The sequence below is a fragment of the Stereum hirsutum genome, assembly GCF_000264905.1.
Source record: "Stereum hirsutum FP-91666 SS1 unplaced genomic scaffold STEHIscaffold_8, whole genome shotgun sequence".
In the NCBI taxonomy this organism is placed as follows: domain Eukaryota; kingdom Fungi; phylum Basidiomycota; class Agaricomycetes; order Russulales; family Stereaceae; genus Stereum; species Stereum hirsutum.
Window position 1 is genome coordinate 1812145 of NW_006763138.1, and position 16662 is coordinate 1828806.

The 16662-nt window shown below is 50.8% G+C and overlaps 6 protein-coding genes across 6 annotated transcripts in view; 5 read left to right on the forward strand and 1 right to left on the reverse strand.

Annotated features, from left to right (window-relative positions):
• The window catches only part of STEHIDRAFT_157766 (uncharacterized protein), a gene marked incomplete at both ends in the record, with an annotated part of 3022 nt that extends 1904 nt beyond the window's left edge, over positions 1-1118 (forward strand). The window contains 7 exons of the mRNA XM_007305044.1: positions 131-234; positions 333-392; positions 455-482; positions 531-588; positions 647-825; positions 894-968; positions 1029-1118. Coding sequence (XP_007305106.1) covers positions 131-234; positions 333-392; positions 455-482; positions 531-588; positions 647-825; positions 894-968; positions 1029-1118 — 594 coding nt within the window. The remainder of the gene's footprint in view (positions 1-130; positions 235-332; positions 393-454; positions 483-530; positions 589-646; positions 826-893; positions 969-1028) is intronic.
• Positions 1119-2267: 1149 nt separating this feature from the next.
• STEHIDRAFT_169192 (uncharacterized protein) lies at positions 2268-3908 on the forward strand (the record flags this gene model as incomplete). Its single annotated transcript, XM_007305045.1, has 4 exons — positions 2268-2476; positions 2553-2812; positions 2882-3121; positions 3196-3908. The coding sequence occupies 4 exons, from the start codon at positions 2268-2270 to the stop codon at positions 3906-3908; spliced, it is 1422 nt and encodes a 473-aa protein (XP_007305107.1).
• A 651-nt stretch (positions 3909-4559) lies between these two features.
• Positions 4560-5262, reverse strand: STEHIDRAFT_122198 (uncharacterized protein). The gene is made up of 2 exons (XM_007305046.1): positions 4876-5262; positions 4560-4755 (listed from the first exon to the last, which is right to left on the reverse strand). Exons 1-2 carry the CDS (start codon positions 4880-4882, stop codon positions 4607-4609), a joined length of 156 nt encoding a protein of 51 aa, XP_007305108.1. The 5' UTR covers positions 4883-5262; the 3' UTR covers positions 4560-4606.
• Positions 5263-5888: 626 nt separating this feature from the next.
• Positions 5889-8538, forward strand: STEHIDRAFT_147699 (uncharacterized protein). Its single transcript, XM_007305047.1, has 9 exons — positions 5889-6455; positions 6537-6594; positions 6657-6688; positions 6743-6832; positions 6889-6991; positions 7048-7088; positions 7146-7365; positions 7431-7745; positions 7849-8538. Exons 1-9 carry the CDS (start codon positions 6051-6053, stop codon positions 7887-7889), a joined length of 1305 nt encoding a protein of 434 aa, XP_007305109.1. The 5' UTR covers positions 5889-6050; the 3' UTR covers positions 7890-8538.
• A 3452-nt stretch (positions 8539-11990) lies between these two features.
• On the forward strand, positions 11991-13951 carry STEHIDRAFT_122200 (uncharacterized protein). Its single transcript, XM_007305048.1, has 4 exons — positions 11991-12370; positions 12431-13309; positions 13406-13673; positions 13751-13951. The coding sequence occupies exons 2-3, from the start codon at positions 12449-12451 to the stop codon at positions 13658-13660; spliced, it is 1116 nt and encodes a 371-aa protein (XP_007305110.1). The 5' UTR covers positions 11991-12370; positions 12431-12448; the 3' UTR covers positions 13661-13673; positions 13751-13951.
• Positions 13952-14472: 521 nt separating this feature from the next.
• Positions 14473-15222, forward strand: STEHIDRAFT_147702 (uncharacterized protein). The gene is made up of 3 exons (XM_007305049.1): positions 14473-14526; positions 14581-15084; positions 15142-15222. Exons 1-2 carry the CDS (start codon positions 14508-14510, stop codon positions 15075-15077), a joined length of 516 nt encoding a protein of 171 aa, XP_007305111.1. The 5' UTR covers positions 14473-14507; the 3' UTR covers positions 15078-15084; positions 15142-15222.
• The last annotated feature ends 1440 nt before the right edge of the window (positions 15223-16662 follow it).

Consider the following 16662-nt stretch of genomic DNA (forward strand, 5'->3'; position numbering starts at 1 on the left):
CTTTGTAAGCAATATGTTTGTTTACATCACATACTGGTCCTCATGAACTTTTGCTCTGATACGTAGATGCTGCAGTGCGAACGTGAGTATACTTTGGTAGTACCTATATGAACCCACCACTTATTGTTAGGGCAGGACCGGAAAGCCAGACATTATCGCAATAGATCTCCTCGCTCAAATAGAGGTTACCTTGACCTCAGCACTCATCTCCGATGTGCAACTCGCCGGCATTCAGTGCGTCTTGTTATGGAAGGTTCGATCTGGGCTTGAGCAGTGTGTACTGCTTACCATGCCTTGATGTGGCCTGAGTTTCTGACTTTTGATTTACTCAGGGCCACGTCCTTGATCAGTCTTCTCGTACTTTACGTCGTGACGACAGGAGTTCTGACCAGGTGGGTCTGAATACGCGATCTCACGCACACACAATACTTAGTTTAACTACGCCTGAATCAAGTGTTGTCGCAATCGCGACACTAGCCATTGTAGGTAACGTATCTTCGGAGTTGGTGCGCTTTCTAAATCATATGTAGATGCTCAGGATGCGGCATTCGTTTGCCTACGATGGCGCATTTTACATGCTCAGTAGAAGTAAGTCAGCTTGTCTATGCCCACGCGCATCTCAAACCTTCTCTATCTGTTCCCGCAGTGTACTTTAGCTCTCTTCTCGCCACACTCAATCGCCGCGAGGACTTTCGGGGATGGAAGCGTCCACCGGAACCATCCAAAGACATTGAGGTGTTCCCGCTCCAGGCGACCGGTCGGGGTCGAGTCGAATTCGGCCCCGAAACCCTGGAACAGCACAGTGGCAGGCCATTGAACACCTCAGTAAGTGTGCCACCGCCATATACGATGAGGATCGCAGCACCGCCTGTATTTAAACGCTTTTTTTTCAGGCGCATATGAATCCACCGCCAATCCAAATCGACATCATGGTTGAAAGAAGCATAAGCCTAGATACGCACCGGAGGGTGAGAACTCCTTCACTTGAGTATATTGCAAAAGCTCAACCACGGTTCCTGATTCATCAGGACCCTCCTCACGTAGGCCCTTCTGGTCCCAAAACTCAGCTATCTTTTGAAAGTTATCAGGACACCGAGATGTCGAACGCCTATAACTAAAGCAAACGATATTTTTGTCTTGATTCATTCCTACGGGGATCAGAGAACAATCAGTACAGGCAGGACACTTGTTCCTTGTAGTTCATCTTGATCAATGTGGACAATACCGACTTCGAATGATGATGGTGTTACTTATTTTCGTATTTGTACCACCTAGTAGCCGAGGTCGAGATGCAAAGATAACCTATATTTATGGCCAAGAGAACCTACGAACTGCGCGTGTTGTTCGAATTGAAACAAATCTCGCGTAACATACATGATGCATCTCCACACCGACCAGCTTTCCTGCCTTGCGATAGGATTCGTCTAGGACATTTTGGTCGTCGATACCGAAGGTGGCGATATCGCATGTGGCGGCTAGTTGCTCCACATGTTTTGGTAGTGGGTTGGAAAGACTCATACGACTGACATGCACGGCAGTGATATCAGTAAGTGTAGGAGAGCTGGCAAGGACAGAACGAACCGAGCCTCTTCATCCTTACCGTAAAAGAGAATGATTCAGAGATCCTCTGGCCGAACAGCAAGCTGCAACGGTCCCGCAAGAGAATGAAGGTTCTTTGCCCATTACTAGGGGAAACCAGTGGTAAAAGACGAGGTGAAGCGCAAGCGTCAGGAGCCGCAATGAAAAATCTCCGCAAGGCACACGGTGTCTTGGGTTTGCACGGAGTGGCGTTCATAGCACGAGGCTGCGGTGACGCTTCGGCATTGCTTCGGCTGCCGGCACCGTGCCCTTTGAAAATGGGTGTCAGAGCCCCAGGCAGGTGATGTTCGTATTCTTCGCTCATGTATGTTCTGACATTGACAACGTGAAGGCTGCATACTTGCAGGCGACTAGCCTCGTTTCTCCTCATATGTGCGTCTCATACCTTACTTACTTTTACTAGCTTGCCCGGGGCCGCCGCCATGCTTTGACTCGTCGGTGAACATTCAGGCAGCCTTTCTCGAGTCGGATCGACTGTTTTCTTCTGATATGAAACTCGGCATCCATCGAGTCATAAAACTCCTCCCTTCCTTCCAGGGATTTCATTTTCCCGAGCTTGAGAAGGGTCCGATATCCGACTCTCGATTCATCCAACGGGTGGCGCACAACACATATATAAAGGCTGCTCTTTGGCTCGTTCCAATTTCCCCTCGTTCCTGGTCTTCCCCATGCCTTCCGCCTCGTCGTCCGCCTCGTCGTCCGTCTCGTCCACCGACAGTGACTCCTCATCTGAAGCCGGTGACCTTAGTCCTCTGCACAAAGAGCTTTTAGTGAAACTCGGCGATCTTCTGAGGACACGACCTTCCTTCAGTCATGGAACAATGCAGCTACCCTCACAGGCTTTCACTCTCTTCTACGGAGACGGCCAAGATTTTCGGTGAGCCTGAACCTCCTCAGTTTACTCATATTCACTGAGATGCTCACTTGACCATACTCCGTACACCTTGTTCAAGCCGCATCAACCTCTCCAGCGCCACTGACACAGAGCTCGCACATCTTTCAGACGTGTGCGCAGCAGCTACCTTTGGTCGGAACCAACAGGATGTTCTCGACGAGTCATATCGGAAGGCTCGCAAGCTCGATTGCAGCGAGTTCGCCTGTCATTTTGACGCTGAACGCTCCGGGCTTGTTAAGGTAGCTTGTGGAGAGCTTCTCGTAGGCGAAGACAGCACCCGCCCGATCAGGGCAGAGTTGTACAAGCTTAACGTATATGGTGCGGCGGTATCACACCTGTCCTTGGTCGTTCGAATAACTAATAACTCGACTACGGTCTCCGTCACAGGCCCTGGATCATTTTTCAAGCCGCATCAGGATACACCGCGTGGGACGACTATGTTTGGGTCTCTTGTCGTTGTCTTTCCCACTCCTCACAAAGGCGGTGAACTGGTGTTATGTCCCAATGACGCTGAGGAACACACTGTGCTTGACTTTACTGCTTGGATGGGTAAGAAAGACGGGCCTTCCATCGCCTATGCTGCGTTCTTCAGCGACGTCTCTCATGAAGTGTACGAGGTTAAACACGGTTTGTCCACCTTTTCACTGCTGTTCAGCTGCTTAATACACTCGCATATTGATGAATTTTCGCATTCTGTGTAGGCTATCGTGTATCTCTCACGTATAATCTTTACTACGACGACCCCTCGAAAGACGTTTCTGCCACTGAAAAGACGTCCATCGTCATCGAATCCAACATCCTAGAGACTTCGATCGCCACCTCCCTCACCGAAATACTCTCCGAGCCAACGTTCCTCCCCAAAGGCGGTCTCCTTGGGTTCGGCCTCCGCTATCAGTACCCCACCGACAGCGACGAATACTTCAAGAAGCAGAATATCATCTCCCGCCTCAAGGGCGCTGATTCCACCATATCTCGCCTTCTATCTCAGCAAGGCCTGAAGCCCTTCCTCATGGCCGTATACAAAGCGAATGACACAAGCATCATGTGCGATCACTTCGTCGATTACCTTGGGGACCTCGGGGACGAAGACAACCTCTGCGATATTCTTCTGCGGGACCATCGTGGAATCGTCATCGATAGCTGGGCAGACGCTTACCCCCGCGATCCTGCCATTGAAGAGCCCGTGACGTGGATCACGGAACCGACGTTTCTCAACACTGACTCGAAGGACTATACGACGTTTGGGAACGAGCCGTTGAGTTTGTGCGCGTATGCGGATCTGGTGCTCATGGTTAGGGTTGGTGCGCCGTCTGAGAGAGCTCGAGTCCCGAAGATCAAGCGAACGAAACGGGTGTACGACGGGTATCTAAGAACATATCACAAAATCTTCTATTACAGTTCGGATTCCGAATGAAGGCCTCGACTGCAGCCGATACGATGTAGAATGCAATTCCCCTTAGGAGAGCCATGATTTAAGTTTGTACGAACTGTCCTCATTTACGTCCGTGTATATCGTCTCGAATGGACTGTCCCTGCTACCGTAAACGAATTCTACGAGTTGGGATCAGGATTGTGCGCCACCGGGCCACATCACCTCGAGCTCCGGCAGTTTCCGTTCGCGGCTCTCTTGCAAGTGGCCGAAGCGGGAAGAGCCTTGAAACTCTTCCTCATCAGCGACCTCTGAGATCGACTATGGGTGTCTTCATCTTGGCTCGCCTTGATATATATATATATATTCTATCTTCGCCTCAGCTGCTGTACCTCCGCTCTTCCGTTTACGGTCGCGCTGAACCTTGGAGACATGTTAGAGACTCGACTTCGTCCCTAAAGACGATTCTGGCTGTGGAGTTTATCTATTCTCCCTGACTCTCTTGATTGCAGAGTGATATGCTGCTACTTCAGGATAAAGGAGGTCCGAAAGAGGTTCATTGCCTAGTACTCTGGGGTATGGAGCGACATATTGTCTACGGCGCCAGTTTGGAAGCTAGTATGTCTTTCTTTCCCATGTCTTCCCTCTCTTTCCCACTCCGCGTCCCCTTCACTCCCCTTCATTGTATGACTTTAGGGACGAGAAGTCATGAAACATATAGGCCCTTTTCTTGTGCTACTGTATCATGCTTCTCTACGGGCGGAGCCTCGATAAGTACAGTGTGCTTTCTGCGATTCGAATATACACAACGGTCTCGACTCCATCTTCACTCGATCAGGTTCGAAGAGACGGATCGCGATCACGGACGACTTTCTAGACGACGACGAAGGAGGTTAGTTTTTGGCTAGATGACTCCACCTTCCTTTCGACTAGCTGACTTATTGCGCCACCGATACGCCACACAACACTGATTTGTGACCGTTTTATTTCTCCTGTTGTGATGCCGGCTCAGTGAGCATCTCGCTGACAACCCTGTCCCCAGCCTTCGTGGCTCTATGATATCGTGGATTGCTTTGAGCTTACTTCTGTTGCAGCGAACGTGTCCGACGTTGTCCAGTAGGAAGTTGGACTAAATTGAGACACTGATCCAGCACTACGAGGTAAAGGCGCTCGTTTCATGGATCGTAATATCTACGCATCATGCTCTTCCATACTACGGAGACGAAGAGTGGTGGGACATATAGGATGGGTATGGTGTGTTCTTCGTGTGGCACTGATACTCCGTTTGGATAATACGGGCGAGTGATCGCGGAGAATTCTGCGGTCGAAGGTTTAGATGTGTTGGCTGTATACGATGAGGTTGAGCATGTGAGAAGGGGCGTGTGGTATAGGGTGCTGTGAGGCCAGGCTGCGACGGCGGGACGATGCTGTCCCCGGAAAGAGAAAGCTGAAGATACGTCTATGAAAAAAATTCAGCTCATCTGTAGCTTTCTCTTTAGATTGCATTGATTACATCTGGCGGGTACTCTACGTTCCAGAGGCGTAGTCTTTGTACACATGTTGGAGGTGTTCGCTGTGGCACTTCTATAAATATGGACCTACAACTCACTGATCCCACGCGACGAACCCGTGGAATGCGCGATCTATAAGCAGTGCATCAAATTGATGCGCCGGCTTTTTCAGCAATTTCCAACAGACGGCGCAAATCAATAGATCTGCGATATTCAGCAGCTTTGCGCTTGGACACTTCGCTTCGCATTCACTCGCCACAGGCTATTGCTTTCACCGACTGTCGACACGGATTTTTGGCAGAGGAATGAAAGGCGCGATGGTATGTATGGACGACCATGGCAACGTGGCCCGTCCTGGCGTGGCGCGCAGTTTTTGTTTACAGATCCGGGGCACGCCTTCTCAGCCTCGTGTTGGTGGAGTCCCGCTTTTATACAGGCAACCATTCCATTTTACACTCTTTTCTTCCCCCTCTCTTAGACAGGCCACTACACGGCCTCTACTCCCTCTCGCTCTCTGTTCTTGCTTTCGGCTGTGCCGAACACTATCGCTGTTCTCCGTTGTATAGAGACAATCCCTGCCTTTGTGCTCGTTGACGACCTATAAGTATACGCTTTCGCGTGCGATACCTTCGAACGGCGGCACCATTCACCAATCCCATTCACATTCCCATACAACATGCATCTCCCCACATATCTCATCCTCCTTGCTCTTGCGCAAGCATACCCAGCTGAGGCCGCCCACTCCAACATCTTCAGGCGCGCAACGGAAAGCTTCCACAAGGTCGCACTGAAACATAGCGCTGGCCTTGCACGCGACCTTCGAATCGCGTTTGGTGGCCTTCTCGTCGACAAACGTTCTGACCATCGTCTGGTTGCACGATCTAGTACTGGTCAACAGCAATGCGTCGTGAGTCTGCAGGGGGAGTCAGACGGCTCGGGCTCCGGTCTGGGTGCAAACGCTACCAGCGCTACGAGTGGACATGCTAGCGCAACAGCGAGCGCGGTTCCTTCTACGGCCACGAAGACAGGGTCTAGCGCTACGCCTTCATCGACGTCGGCTTGGAAGGTCGCACAGAACTGGGTGAGTCGTTTCCTTCACGTGTCTTCGTGGAAAGAGGGCTGAGGGTGTTACCTGGACTGTTTGTGCTGGACGGTTCGCTAGGAAGGAGACAATTTCTTTTCGGGCTGGGATTTCTGGACCTTGGCAGATCCCACGAATGGTGAGTCCATTTCTATCTATACTATCCCGGCGGTGCGATGCCTAAATTTGCTTCCGCGACAGGAAATGTCAACTACCTGAGCGGAAGTGCTGCTGTGCGTCTATTCGTTTCCCAGAAAAGGAAGTCTTGCTTATCCCATTGTTTCCAGGCTTCGGGCAACTTGACGGGGATCAACAGTGCGGGAAATGCCTACATGCGTGTCGACACTACGGACACTGTTACAACGAACCGTAACTCAGTACGTTGGATTCCCGGGTTTGCTCCTTGGGTTTGTGGCTCATTATGGATCGACAGGTTCGGATCACGACCGAGTTCTCATTTGACCAGGGATTGATGATCATGGATGCCGTTCATATGCCCACTGGATGTGGCACCTGGCCAGCTTTCTGGACGAACGGTATGTACTTCCTTCTTTCTGCTTTCCCCTTGAACTCAAAGGGTTCTGCCTTGAAGGTCCAAACTGGCCTGCAGGTGGTGAGATTGACATCGTCGAGGTAAGTTGATCGATAACCTATGGATTAATCAAATCGCCACTTACGAGCGAGGGATAGGGCGTGAATGACTATACGAACAACCAAGCCACGATCCACACCAACCCAGGTTGCAACCTACCCTCGTCGTCGTCCTCTACGCTCGGGATCACGGGCACCATCGTGGGCGGCACGAACTGCGCCGCTGCGGAGACAGGTAACCAAGGGTGTGGTGTTCGTGCGGTTGAGACTAACTCCTTCGGTGCTGCCTTCAACGATGCCGGTGGAGGAGTTTACGCCAGTGCGTCCCGTTGACTATATATCCCATATCAATCCATCCTTTCTGACGCTTTTGACCTAATATAGTGAAGCTCGATTCGTCCGGCGTCTCTGTCTACTTCTGGACTCGCTCCGCCATTCCCTCCGACATCACCTCAGGCTCGCCGGACCCCGACTCTTGGGGAACACCCATGGCCGACTGGCCCACCACAGACTGCACCACCGCAACCTACTTCTACGAGCAGGTCGCGATCTTCGATACGACGTTGTGTGGTGATTGGGCCGGAACCGGGTGGGATACGACGGGCATACCAGGGCAGGATCAGAGTTGTGCGACGAGGACGGGGGTCAGTACGTGTGAGAGTTATGTACAGAATCATGGGTCGAGTTTCGATGAGGCTTGTGAGTGCTTTTCCCTTCTTCATGTTGTGTGTCTGGGATGGGCGCGTGGAGTGAGGGTTGTGTGGCGTTGTGCTGACGTGTGGCGTGGCCATGTTCTTTGTAGATTGGGAAGTGAAGAGCGTCAAGATCTATCAGACCTCATAGAACCTTCTTCAGTCCTTCTCTTTCCGGCTCGTCTTCACACCTCTGTATCAATACTCGCCATGGTCGCCTATTATTCTCCAGTAGCATCATCCATTCAGGTCCAAGGCTCTACCATTATTCACGCATTCACGCACATACTTATTCACGACATCAACGATCCCTTCCTTGCATTCACCTTCAACTGATCGATCCATTCATCCCTCCTCGCACGTTCTCTCTTGGTATATTTGCTTTACTTCACTTTACTTATCGGAGGTTTATTGTCTTATGGTTCACGTTCTCCCTCTTCCTTTGGGCTTGAAGCCCTCCATAGTCCCGTCGCGCCTTCGCTTCTGGTGGAGGCGCGTCGTGGACTCACTTTCTTCCCCTGCTTTTCTGTTCTTGGGATTTTGTGCATAGTCTTTCTTTATACTTCTCTGGTATATGTGTATTTACTTATGTCCATAGATGTCGTGGTGGTTGTGAAGGGCTCGTACATACCGTAGTGTGATCGGGACTGATAGGGTTCGGAGATGGGGAGATGGTGGAGGTGCCGCCGATGAGCCGGGAAGACGGGGTTGAGGGGGTGGTCTGGTTGGAGGGTGTTGGATGCTATGTTATATAGATCGAGCTGCCACGATTGTAATGATAGGAATAAATGGTGTTGATTGGTACATAAGTTGCTTTTCAATATTGTTCGGCTCACTGTCTGGTTTTTAGACAAGCAGTGTTGGCACTCGACCGTCAAGTCCCCCAGACACAGGGTGTCAAGTTGGCTTTCGGACGCGTGGAGCTCGTTGCCTTAAAGAAAGCATGGTTGCTCTTGCTTTAAAATTTTTACAGAAGGTTGATAGGGGGTTTAAAGATATTGAGTTCAAAGAGTTTGAGCGAATAGTGTGAATTCTTGAACTCGACCCCAGCGTCCGGGGGACTTGATCACAGTCAAGTGCCAACACGGCAGACAAGGGTGGCGCGCCACATACATTGTTTGTCCTTGTTAGGATCCAAAGCCGTAGCCTTGTTGGGGAGTCAAATCCTCTGAATCATACCTCCTGGTTTCCTCTCATCCAGTTAACTTGTGATCTCTTCCAACCTACATCACCTACAATCCCACATGAAGAACTACGCGCGACTCTTTTTCTGGTAGTTCTTTCTGGAAAGAAGATCTATCCACCCATGGCCTGCGTGCAGTAACCTCGACAATTTGCTGAGTGTCTCATATACGGTATGCCTTCCCGTTGTTTTGGCTCTCTGGATTGCGACTCGCTGCTCGTATGGTGCGAAGCACTTACTCACCGCATAAGTCGAACACCGGGAAGACCCGGTCACAGGAGGGTCAAATTCGCCTCTAAGACTTATCTGTCTTGTCAAAATGCTCCTTTTGATGAAAGGAAGAGATCCCCAAGACAGATTTCCAAAATAATTAAAACTGAGGGACTTTCAAAGTTCCCACCCACCAGATTTGGCGGGTTTCAATTTCTCCCGCCAAACAATTAATATTTAATAGAATTGTTTATTATTTAATAGAATTGTTTATTATTTATGAGAGTCCCGGGTTTTTTAAATATGCTCCAGGAATTTTCTTTCAATAAACTGGAATTTCGACCTCCCGAGCACAAATTTGGCGGTTGAATATTTTATGCGGTGACTAAGTGCTTCGCACCATACCACAGTGCTGGTAGATGCTTCCATTCCTCGGCACCGTCATGCTCTCACAAGGCGGACATACTCTGTGGCGTGCCAATCGGAATCTTCGTGCGCAGAAGGGGCGTCATATGAGAAGAGAGGACATAAGGGCAGCTTCTTTCATTATCCGCCTCCCACAACAGAGCCCCTATGCAGCCCTATACATATCGACGAACTCAGTGTCGGCAACTGCCATCGCACTCTTTGTGCGACACCGGCGACAGAAGCACTCGCCCCTCTATGTGCTCCAGCTCCATGTTCTGCTTTGCCCGAACCTTTCGATGCGTTATATGTGGGGGAGATAGCCGTATCGAAGCTCCGATTTGGATTGCTAAGGCTATATATGCACACAGAAGAGACACTATAAAGTATTGTTTCTTTCGTGCTAGGTGTATCATGTCGGCTCTCGTCGAGAGCCGTCCGACTTCTTGAGGAACTCGCGATCACCGGTCAAACTCGATCTTGCTTGGGAGAAAGAGCATGTCTTTGACTTACCGCTCTGTCGGCACTCACCACCTCCAAGGGCCCGATGTCCTACCCGCGTGTGGCTCGGTCAACTTGCTGCCTCCTCGATAAACCATCTCAGAACCATATCATCGAGCGCTCGGGCGGACCATACTTTGTCTGTGCGGTCTTTTTGATAGGAGCAGGGAGTACACTTGCTGCCTCGATCTTGTAAACCTTCTACTTAACCGTGCTTATGTGGTCTGTCTTATCCCCGGCAGTACTCACGGTGTCCATGATGGGCCTATCGGGCGCTCGCCTTGCTTGCGATTGCATCAATGCGTTGACTGGGGACTTTAGTGGTGCTCTCCTGATCATGCTTCTGCCATCGGAAGTACCGATAACTTCCTTTGTGCTGCAAATGAGGCTCCATACGCACCCACACTAGTTTGGATCGCCGATATATGCCCGAGTCACAGGTTTTCGCTGGTCCTGGAGTTTTGACTCAGCTGCTTTGTACAGTAAAGACAAAGTACTCGTTCATCGGTCCCGGCAGTAGACCATGATCAGTCGCTTGTTACATGGTGATATATGGTCTGGTCTGAAACCACTCGATCTCTTGAATCTCTTTATGTGAAATCTCCATGGATTCGATGTGAGGAAGGTGCCACTGGCGTCGCTCGCGGAGATGGGCGTCCGTTACTTGTTTACCCCTTTGAACGGTCCGTCATGTCGCGTGAGATGCAATGAACAAGTACGAGTAAGAACCCACGGGTTGGTTCTGCCATTTGCGTTCGTTGGCTCACAGGCTCCTTGGAACGACGTTCCTGCTTTATCGCAGATAGCCTAAGCCCTTCAGATGCATAAGCCTTTGAGGCATTGCTGGGTGGATTTGTCCTACTAGAAGGCTTGAAAATGGGACTGAGCGATACTAGCATTTCATGTTACTGGAGGCGGTACGAAACCTTAGGGCATGCATGAAAGTGTGGTCTCCGGCTCCGCTATACCCCGCCTGTCGAACGTCATTGGAGAGCAAGCTCTCCATGAATCGACGTAGAGGGTTCGAAAAACTCGTGGGTGTGTCGAACAAGACGCATCCCGACGTTCTGGCATCCCATGTGAAGGGTTCACCCTTGAGAGCAAGCGAGTATGGTTTGAGTGGCAGGTGCAGCGGTCGTCCTATCTGAGGTTCTTTTCATTAGCTATACGTCTGAGTATCGACATCTGCGCATATCTACGGAAGGTTTCGGGAACGGAAACACAGGCATGAAACAAGAAAACTCACCCCTGATGACCTGCGAGCAAGCTGCCCAGCCCGTCTATAGTACTAGTGGAGCCACGAAGAAGATCATATTTCGTCCATCCGTGCCCCCGAAATGATATCCCGATCGGAGTAGCACTATGCGTAGGTAGCACAAGAGGTGAGTGCCACGATTGTGCGTGATAAGTTTGCCCTCTAATTTTGAGTTTTTCCGGAGGTTATCCATACGTCAATATAAGGACCCCACTAGAGGTATTGCACAACACGGCATGAACAAAGTCCTGTGGGTCAAGCGGCCAAGCCCGGCGCGGCAAGTGCATTGCGGAACTTGGACATTCAATGGCTCTTCGTCTTTCTCATCTCTTCCGATTCGATAAGGTAAACATGCCTGCTGGAACTGGATAGCACAACAAGGAGTCCAAACGTACGCTATAGTGGGCACCTCACTCAGCCGACGCCCCCGAGCAACTCGATTGAACCTCGAAAGGCTGCAACAGCCGGGCAAAAAAGTCTCCGCAGGCCCTTCGTGGAATCCCCAGGAACCATCGGTCCAAATAGTGTCGTGCAAAGGACTCTTCGTCGCGCAGGGAACAAACCGACGAGTCCGAGCGGCGATGGCCACGTGAGGGCCACGCGCAACCGCATATCTTTGGCCGCGCTGGAAATTCTCAGGATGCATCATCATCCCGCCGCGCTGAGGCGAGCGTCACTTCTCTGAGCCAGATACTATTGGACCTTTGGCGACGGTACCTGGGAGTAGACGTAAGGATGTTGTAGCCGGAGATCCTCCATGTGGTGCCCGAAAAGCGTCCGTGGCGACACTGAGCTCATACATAGGGATCGTCAAGCCTTTGCCGGTCCAATGTTTGACTTTCGCTCTCTCGCTGTTTCTTCGACCGGCTCCGCTCCTTTCATCCCACAAGCATAGCACGCAAAACCTCTCATTTTGTCCCAGCCTTCTTAACTATATACCCTCTCGGGCACTTGTAAACAGTTGGTCAGCCGTCTCATGAACAAACTCACGCTCTCGAGTGACGATCAAGACACTAGATTATCTCGTTTTACCTCACGTACGGTCGTAGGGAGTGTCATCAGGCTATCATTCCTCGAGGTGCGTTTTGTTTCATTTGACGTTAATTCTGCCTTGCTCATCTCCTTCTGACCTTCCAAGTGATATGCACTCCGACACATGGAGCTTACTCTCGAGGCATACGCTCTAATAGCAAAGTTAGTAGGGGGTCGAGCAGATCTTTGCTCTCTTTGTCGGGTCTCTAAAACCTCTCAACTTGCGGCGGAGCGTGCCCTCTACAATACTATCCACCTCGCAGATCCCGAAACAGCCTGCGTCCTGTTCAATCTCTTCGCCGAACAGCCCCGTGTCTCGCCACTCGTTGTGGCACTATCGATTTCCCTTGAAGATGACGACGAGGCTTCGAACGGTACACCACCGGCCCTACCTTCCGATTACTGGGAGGTTGTCTCCGGAGGCCTTCAACATCTCCCGTATCTTCGATTCCTTCACATATACATTGACGATGGTAGCGACCCTCATAACGCATGGTGCCTCAACTCATGCCACTTTCAACTTCAGACTTTCCACTGCGACCTATCCTGGGACGCGTCACTCGTTACCTTTCTCTCTAAGCAGAACGAGATCACCGACTTATACATCGCCGATTTTAATGAAGATATCCCCGAAAATGTATTACTCATCCCCCACTCCCTTCGTGGAGCCCGGTCGCTACCTATCCTACACAATGTCGAATGCACCTTCACCGAAGCAGTCGGCGCGCTTGTCCCCGGTCGCCCAGTGACCCGTGTCAAGACATGCTTCTCTCGCTCTGACATCGCAGAAAAACGGGCCGAAATGGCCCTTTTAATCGCCAACTTACACCTCTCAACCCAATCCTTGCTGTCAATCAACGTCGCCGATTCTTCGTATACCTCAGCCTTTTCACTCGAGTTCCTTCGGAGCTTGGTAGACGCTATCAGTCCCGATCCTGCGCTTCGTTATTTGGGTGTGCTGGCATTCCCTGTAGATAGTAAAGAGGTCGGTTTTCATACATTTTATCGTTCATTCCCTCCACGCATCGCTCTTCTATTTCGACATAACCTTTATTCCGGCTCTTCTGACTCGTCTTTCTAGCGCTTGATGTTATACGGGTATCTCCGCCGTCTTCCTTATCTACGATGCCTTGAGCTCGAGATATCCGAATGGGATCCGCCACCCCTCACGCCTCTCGCCCAACGTTCTCTCGCAAGAGAACTGCGACTGTACTGCCCCCTGGTCGAGACGGTCATCTTTACCTTCGACTTTGAGCCCATGGTACTCAATGCTGTTGGTGGAACATGGGAAACTACGCCTGAGAACTATGCGGACGCCTTGTGGCGAGACTTTTAGACTCCATCATGATGTGAGTGCTCTTGCCTGGACTTCGAGCTGTTTCCTCCACGTATAGCTGTTGTCTTACTTTCTCCCCTCACTTCTTAGTTTAGCGCTATGTTTATTGGCTTGCTTTCATGTATCAATATCTCTCATCGGTCTGCGCCAGAGCAAATTGTACAAATTAGCTATACCTCTGGTTCGAGGGGCAGTTCGTATACACCACGGACTCCGCTGTCTTCGTTTGTATTACTTACCCTGAGTACACGTAATGTTCACATCACCTGTGCTTCGCAATTTGGTTCGCACGATTCGTGAATTTACACCATATTTATTCATTGATCTGGAACTGCTGTCAACGTCTTATTTCGTGTCGCTGGTGGATTGCCTCCCAAACCATCACTGAACCCGTTGTTATTGGCCGTGGAAATTAGTGACTCAAGATTATTGTCTCGCCATTCAGAGCGGTTTGCATAGCTTCTCGACAAACAGTCTCGACCCGTGTTTTCAAGGCGCTAGTACAACTTGCGCCAAGTTACTAGCATTACGGCACATTGTATGAGACTCGCAGCCCGGAGACTCCCTCGACGCGCGCCACGCGGCGGCCGCGTGGCTTACAAGTTGAACTATCGCGGTCAATCTGCGCTTCCATTTTCATTTCATTTCGCTACACTCTCCATCCCGGTCCTCGGACGACCTGAAAGCAGCTACAATCAGCTCTAGATCGCATATGTACAGGTATGTACCCACCGCTGGTCGCATAACGATGCACTCGCAGCCTGTGTCTCATTTGGTTTTCAGTATGTCGACATCCGAGTCAGCTGTGCAAACACAACTCGAGGCAGTGATTGATTTTGGGTCAGATATGGCACAAACTGAACCTTGTATGCTTGAGTTTGCTATGATGGTTCAATCATCGCTCACGCGACGTTATTCAGCTGTGGTCACCTCCGTGGATATCCGACCTATCAGTGCAGACGAAACGGTCGCCCTACGCCATGCAGTCCTGTGGCCGAACGTTCCCATTGATTCGGAGATCATCCGTCTACCCGAAGACGACTCGGGCTATCATCTGGGTGCGTTTGTTCAAGGAACAGGGACTCCCGTGGCCGTCATATCTGTCTTCAGGGAGGACATGGCACCCACTTTGTTTCCGGTACGCTCCACAGACGCCTCCAGCTCGGAACAATCGCACCCAGTCTCCTTTCGCTTTCGCAAGTTTGCATGTTACCCTGCCTTCCAGGGCCGCGGGATTGGCAGCGCGCTATTAGCTCACACCATGGACTATTGTCGCACTGATATGGGCGCTGGGCTCTTGTGGTGCGATGCGAGAGTGACGGCTGTGAGCTGGTATGAGAAGAGAGGATTGGAAGCGTTCGGAGATACTTGGTTCAAGGGCACATTGGAGTACATAAAGATGAGAAAGTTTCTTTAAATCCAGCGTGAGTCTGTCAGCACGTTCTGACACTAGAAAGTTCCGTGCTCACCATGTCTTCAAGGTGTCGACCCTCAGGAGAGATGTTGATCGGTCCAACTGTGCATGAGGTCCATGAGCCACCGCATGCACAAACAACTTGTAGAAAAATGTCTTTCCAAGCCCTGTACCTATCGGATCAGCCGCCAAACCTCTCAATGTACAGGAGGTCTGTATCGATGCTCACAGAGCATGCTGTTCCTCTTTTCCCTATCAATTCTGTAGGTCTAATGTGGCGGTGTCAAACTTTATGACTCACGTTAGTGCGTTATTGATTCAGCTTCCTTTGTGCTTATTTAGTGTTTTACAGTGGAGAACCCTACCACCGCGCAACGCAACTAGCGTGTCCGCTTCATCACAGAGCAGTCGATCATTTCATCTTATTTTACTGTCCTACGCGATATGTGCTTGTGGAGCTTCCCGTCGCCTCAGTAAGGAACATGGCCTATGGTTCTACGTCCATTCCGCGTTACACCGTGCTGATCGCATTGAGGAGGTTCAGTGTCGATCCCGAGGATGTACGAGCCTATTCGCCTAACCTCCTTCGTCTAACGGGGAGTTCGCGGCGCAAAGGCCCCAGGATAGCTCCTTCCACCCTCTCGTACAGATACCCATGTGACGATGTATTGTGACCATTCAGACGCTCATCGTATCTCATTCTCTCTACCCTATCCGTGTACTCATTCGGCGGTATGCTCGTACCGCCATAGCAAACTCGAACGGCGTAACTGTTGGGGCTGATTTTGCCAGGTAAGCCTTCGCCGAAATAGCAGGATATGGGCGTTTGACATAGCCCTCCTGCTCAGCCTTGGACTTCTCCGAGAGGTCTTCCTTTTTTCAGAGCGCTCCGGTGTGCTTCTTTGTGGTCGCGGGTTTGTCACTCCGACGACGCGTCTCGTGGCTACACGAAGACCATCGGAAAGAGCTGCGTTGATCGATTGAACCGAAACCAGAGATACCGAAGGCTCTACTCAGGGTGCAGATCCGACACGTGTGCGGCCGGAAGACAGACCGAAATCAACTCCATTTCCAACTCCCCTCGGACCGTCTTTGCGCTTGATACTTCCTGGTCCGACGACAAACGAGCACCCGTATTGGCAATACCAGGCACATACTTCTGTTAACGTCTCATATAAGAGCACTCCTGTCTAGGGAGTAAGTCACTCGTCTCCATCCATCCATCCCATCTCTTCCCCATCCCTCCCCTTCATAGACCCGCTCTTCGCTCGTCGTTGCACTTTTACTGACAGCTTTTTTCTGTGGTGAACAGGCATCTTCTGTCTCTCGCATCTTCTATTTCACTATGAACTCAGAGCCAGCGATGCCTCTGCGTCAAGGGTGGACGAACCGGTTCTGATTCATAGCCGAAATAGAAGTGCGAGCGTCGTTGTTTGTTTTTCACCCAGTAATTCTGCTCAGAGAAGTCGAGTCATGGCTCCCGTGCTACAAACTCTCACTGTTCTTACCAGTCCTGCGCATTCTCTTGCTTCGTAGTACTTTCCGTGGGCGCCCAGTATGTCAGGTGAGCTTATCGGCCTTCATTCAA

Excerpts from the sequence above, each read along its gene's own strand:
- STEHIDRAFT_147699 (XM_007305047.1), top strand. The coding sequence starts at position 6,051 with ATGCATCTCCCCACATATCTCATCCTCCTTGCTCTTGCGCAAGCATAC. Across the intron at positions 6,595-6,656 it reads CTTGGCAGATCCCACGAATG|GAAATGTCAACTACCTGAGC; the intron begins GTGAGTCCATTT and ends CTTCCGCGACAG. Across the intron at positions 6,833-6,888 it reads TTACAACGAACCGTAACTCA|GTTCGGATCACGACCGAGTT; the intron begins GTACGTTGGATT and ends ATGGATCGACAG.
- STEHIDRAFT_122200 (XM_007305048.1), top strand. The coding sequence starts at position 12,449 with ATGGAGCTTACTCTCGAGGCATACGCTCTAATAGCAAAGTTAGTAGGG. Across the intron at positions 13,310-13,405 it reads TCCCTGTAGATAGTAAAGAG|CGCTTGATGTTATACGGGTA; the intron begins GTCGGTTTTCAT and ends TCGTCTTTCTAG.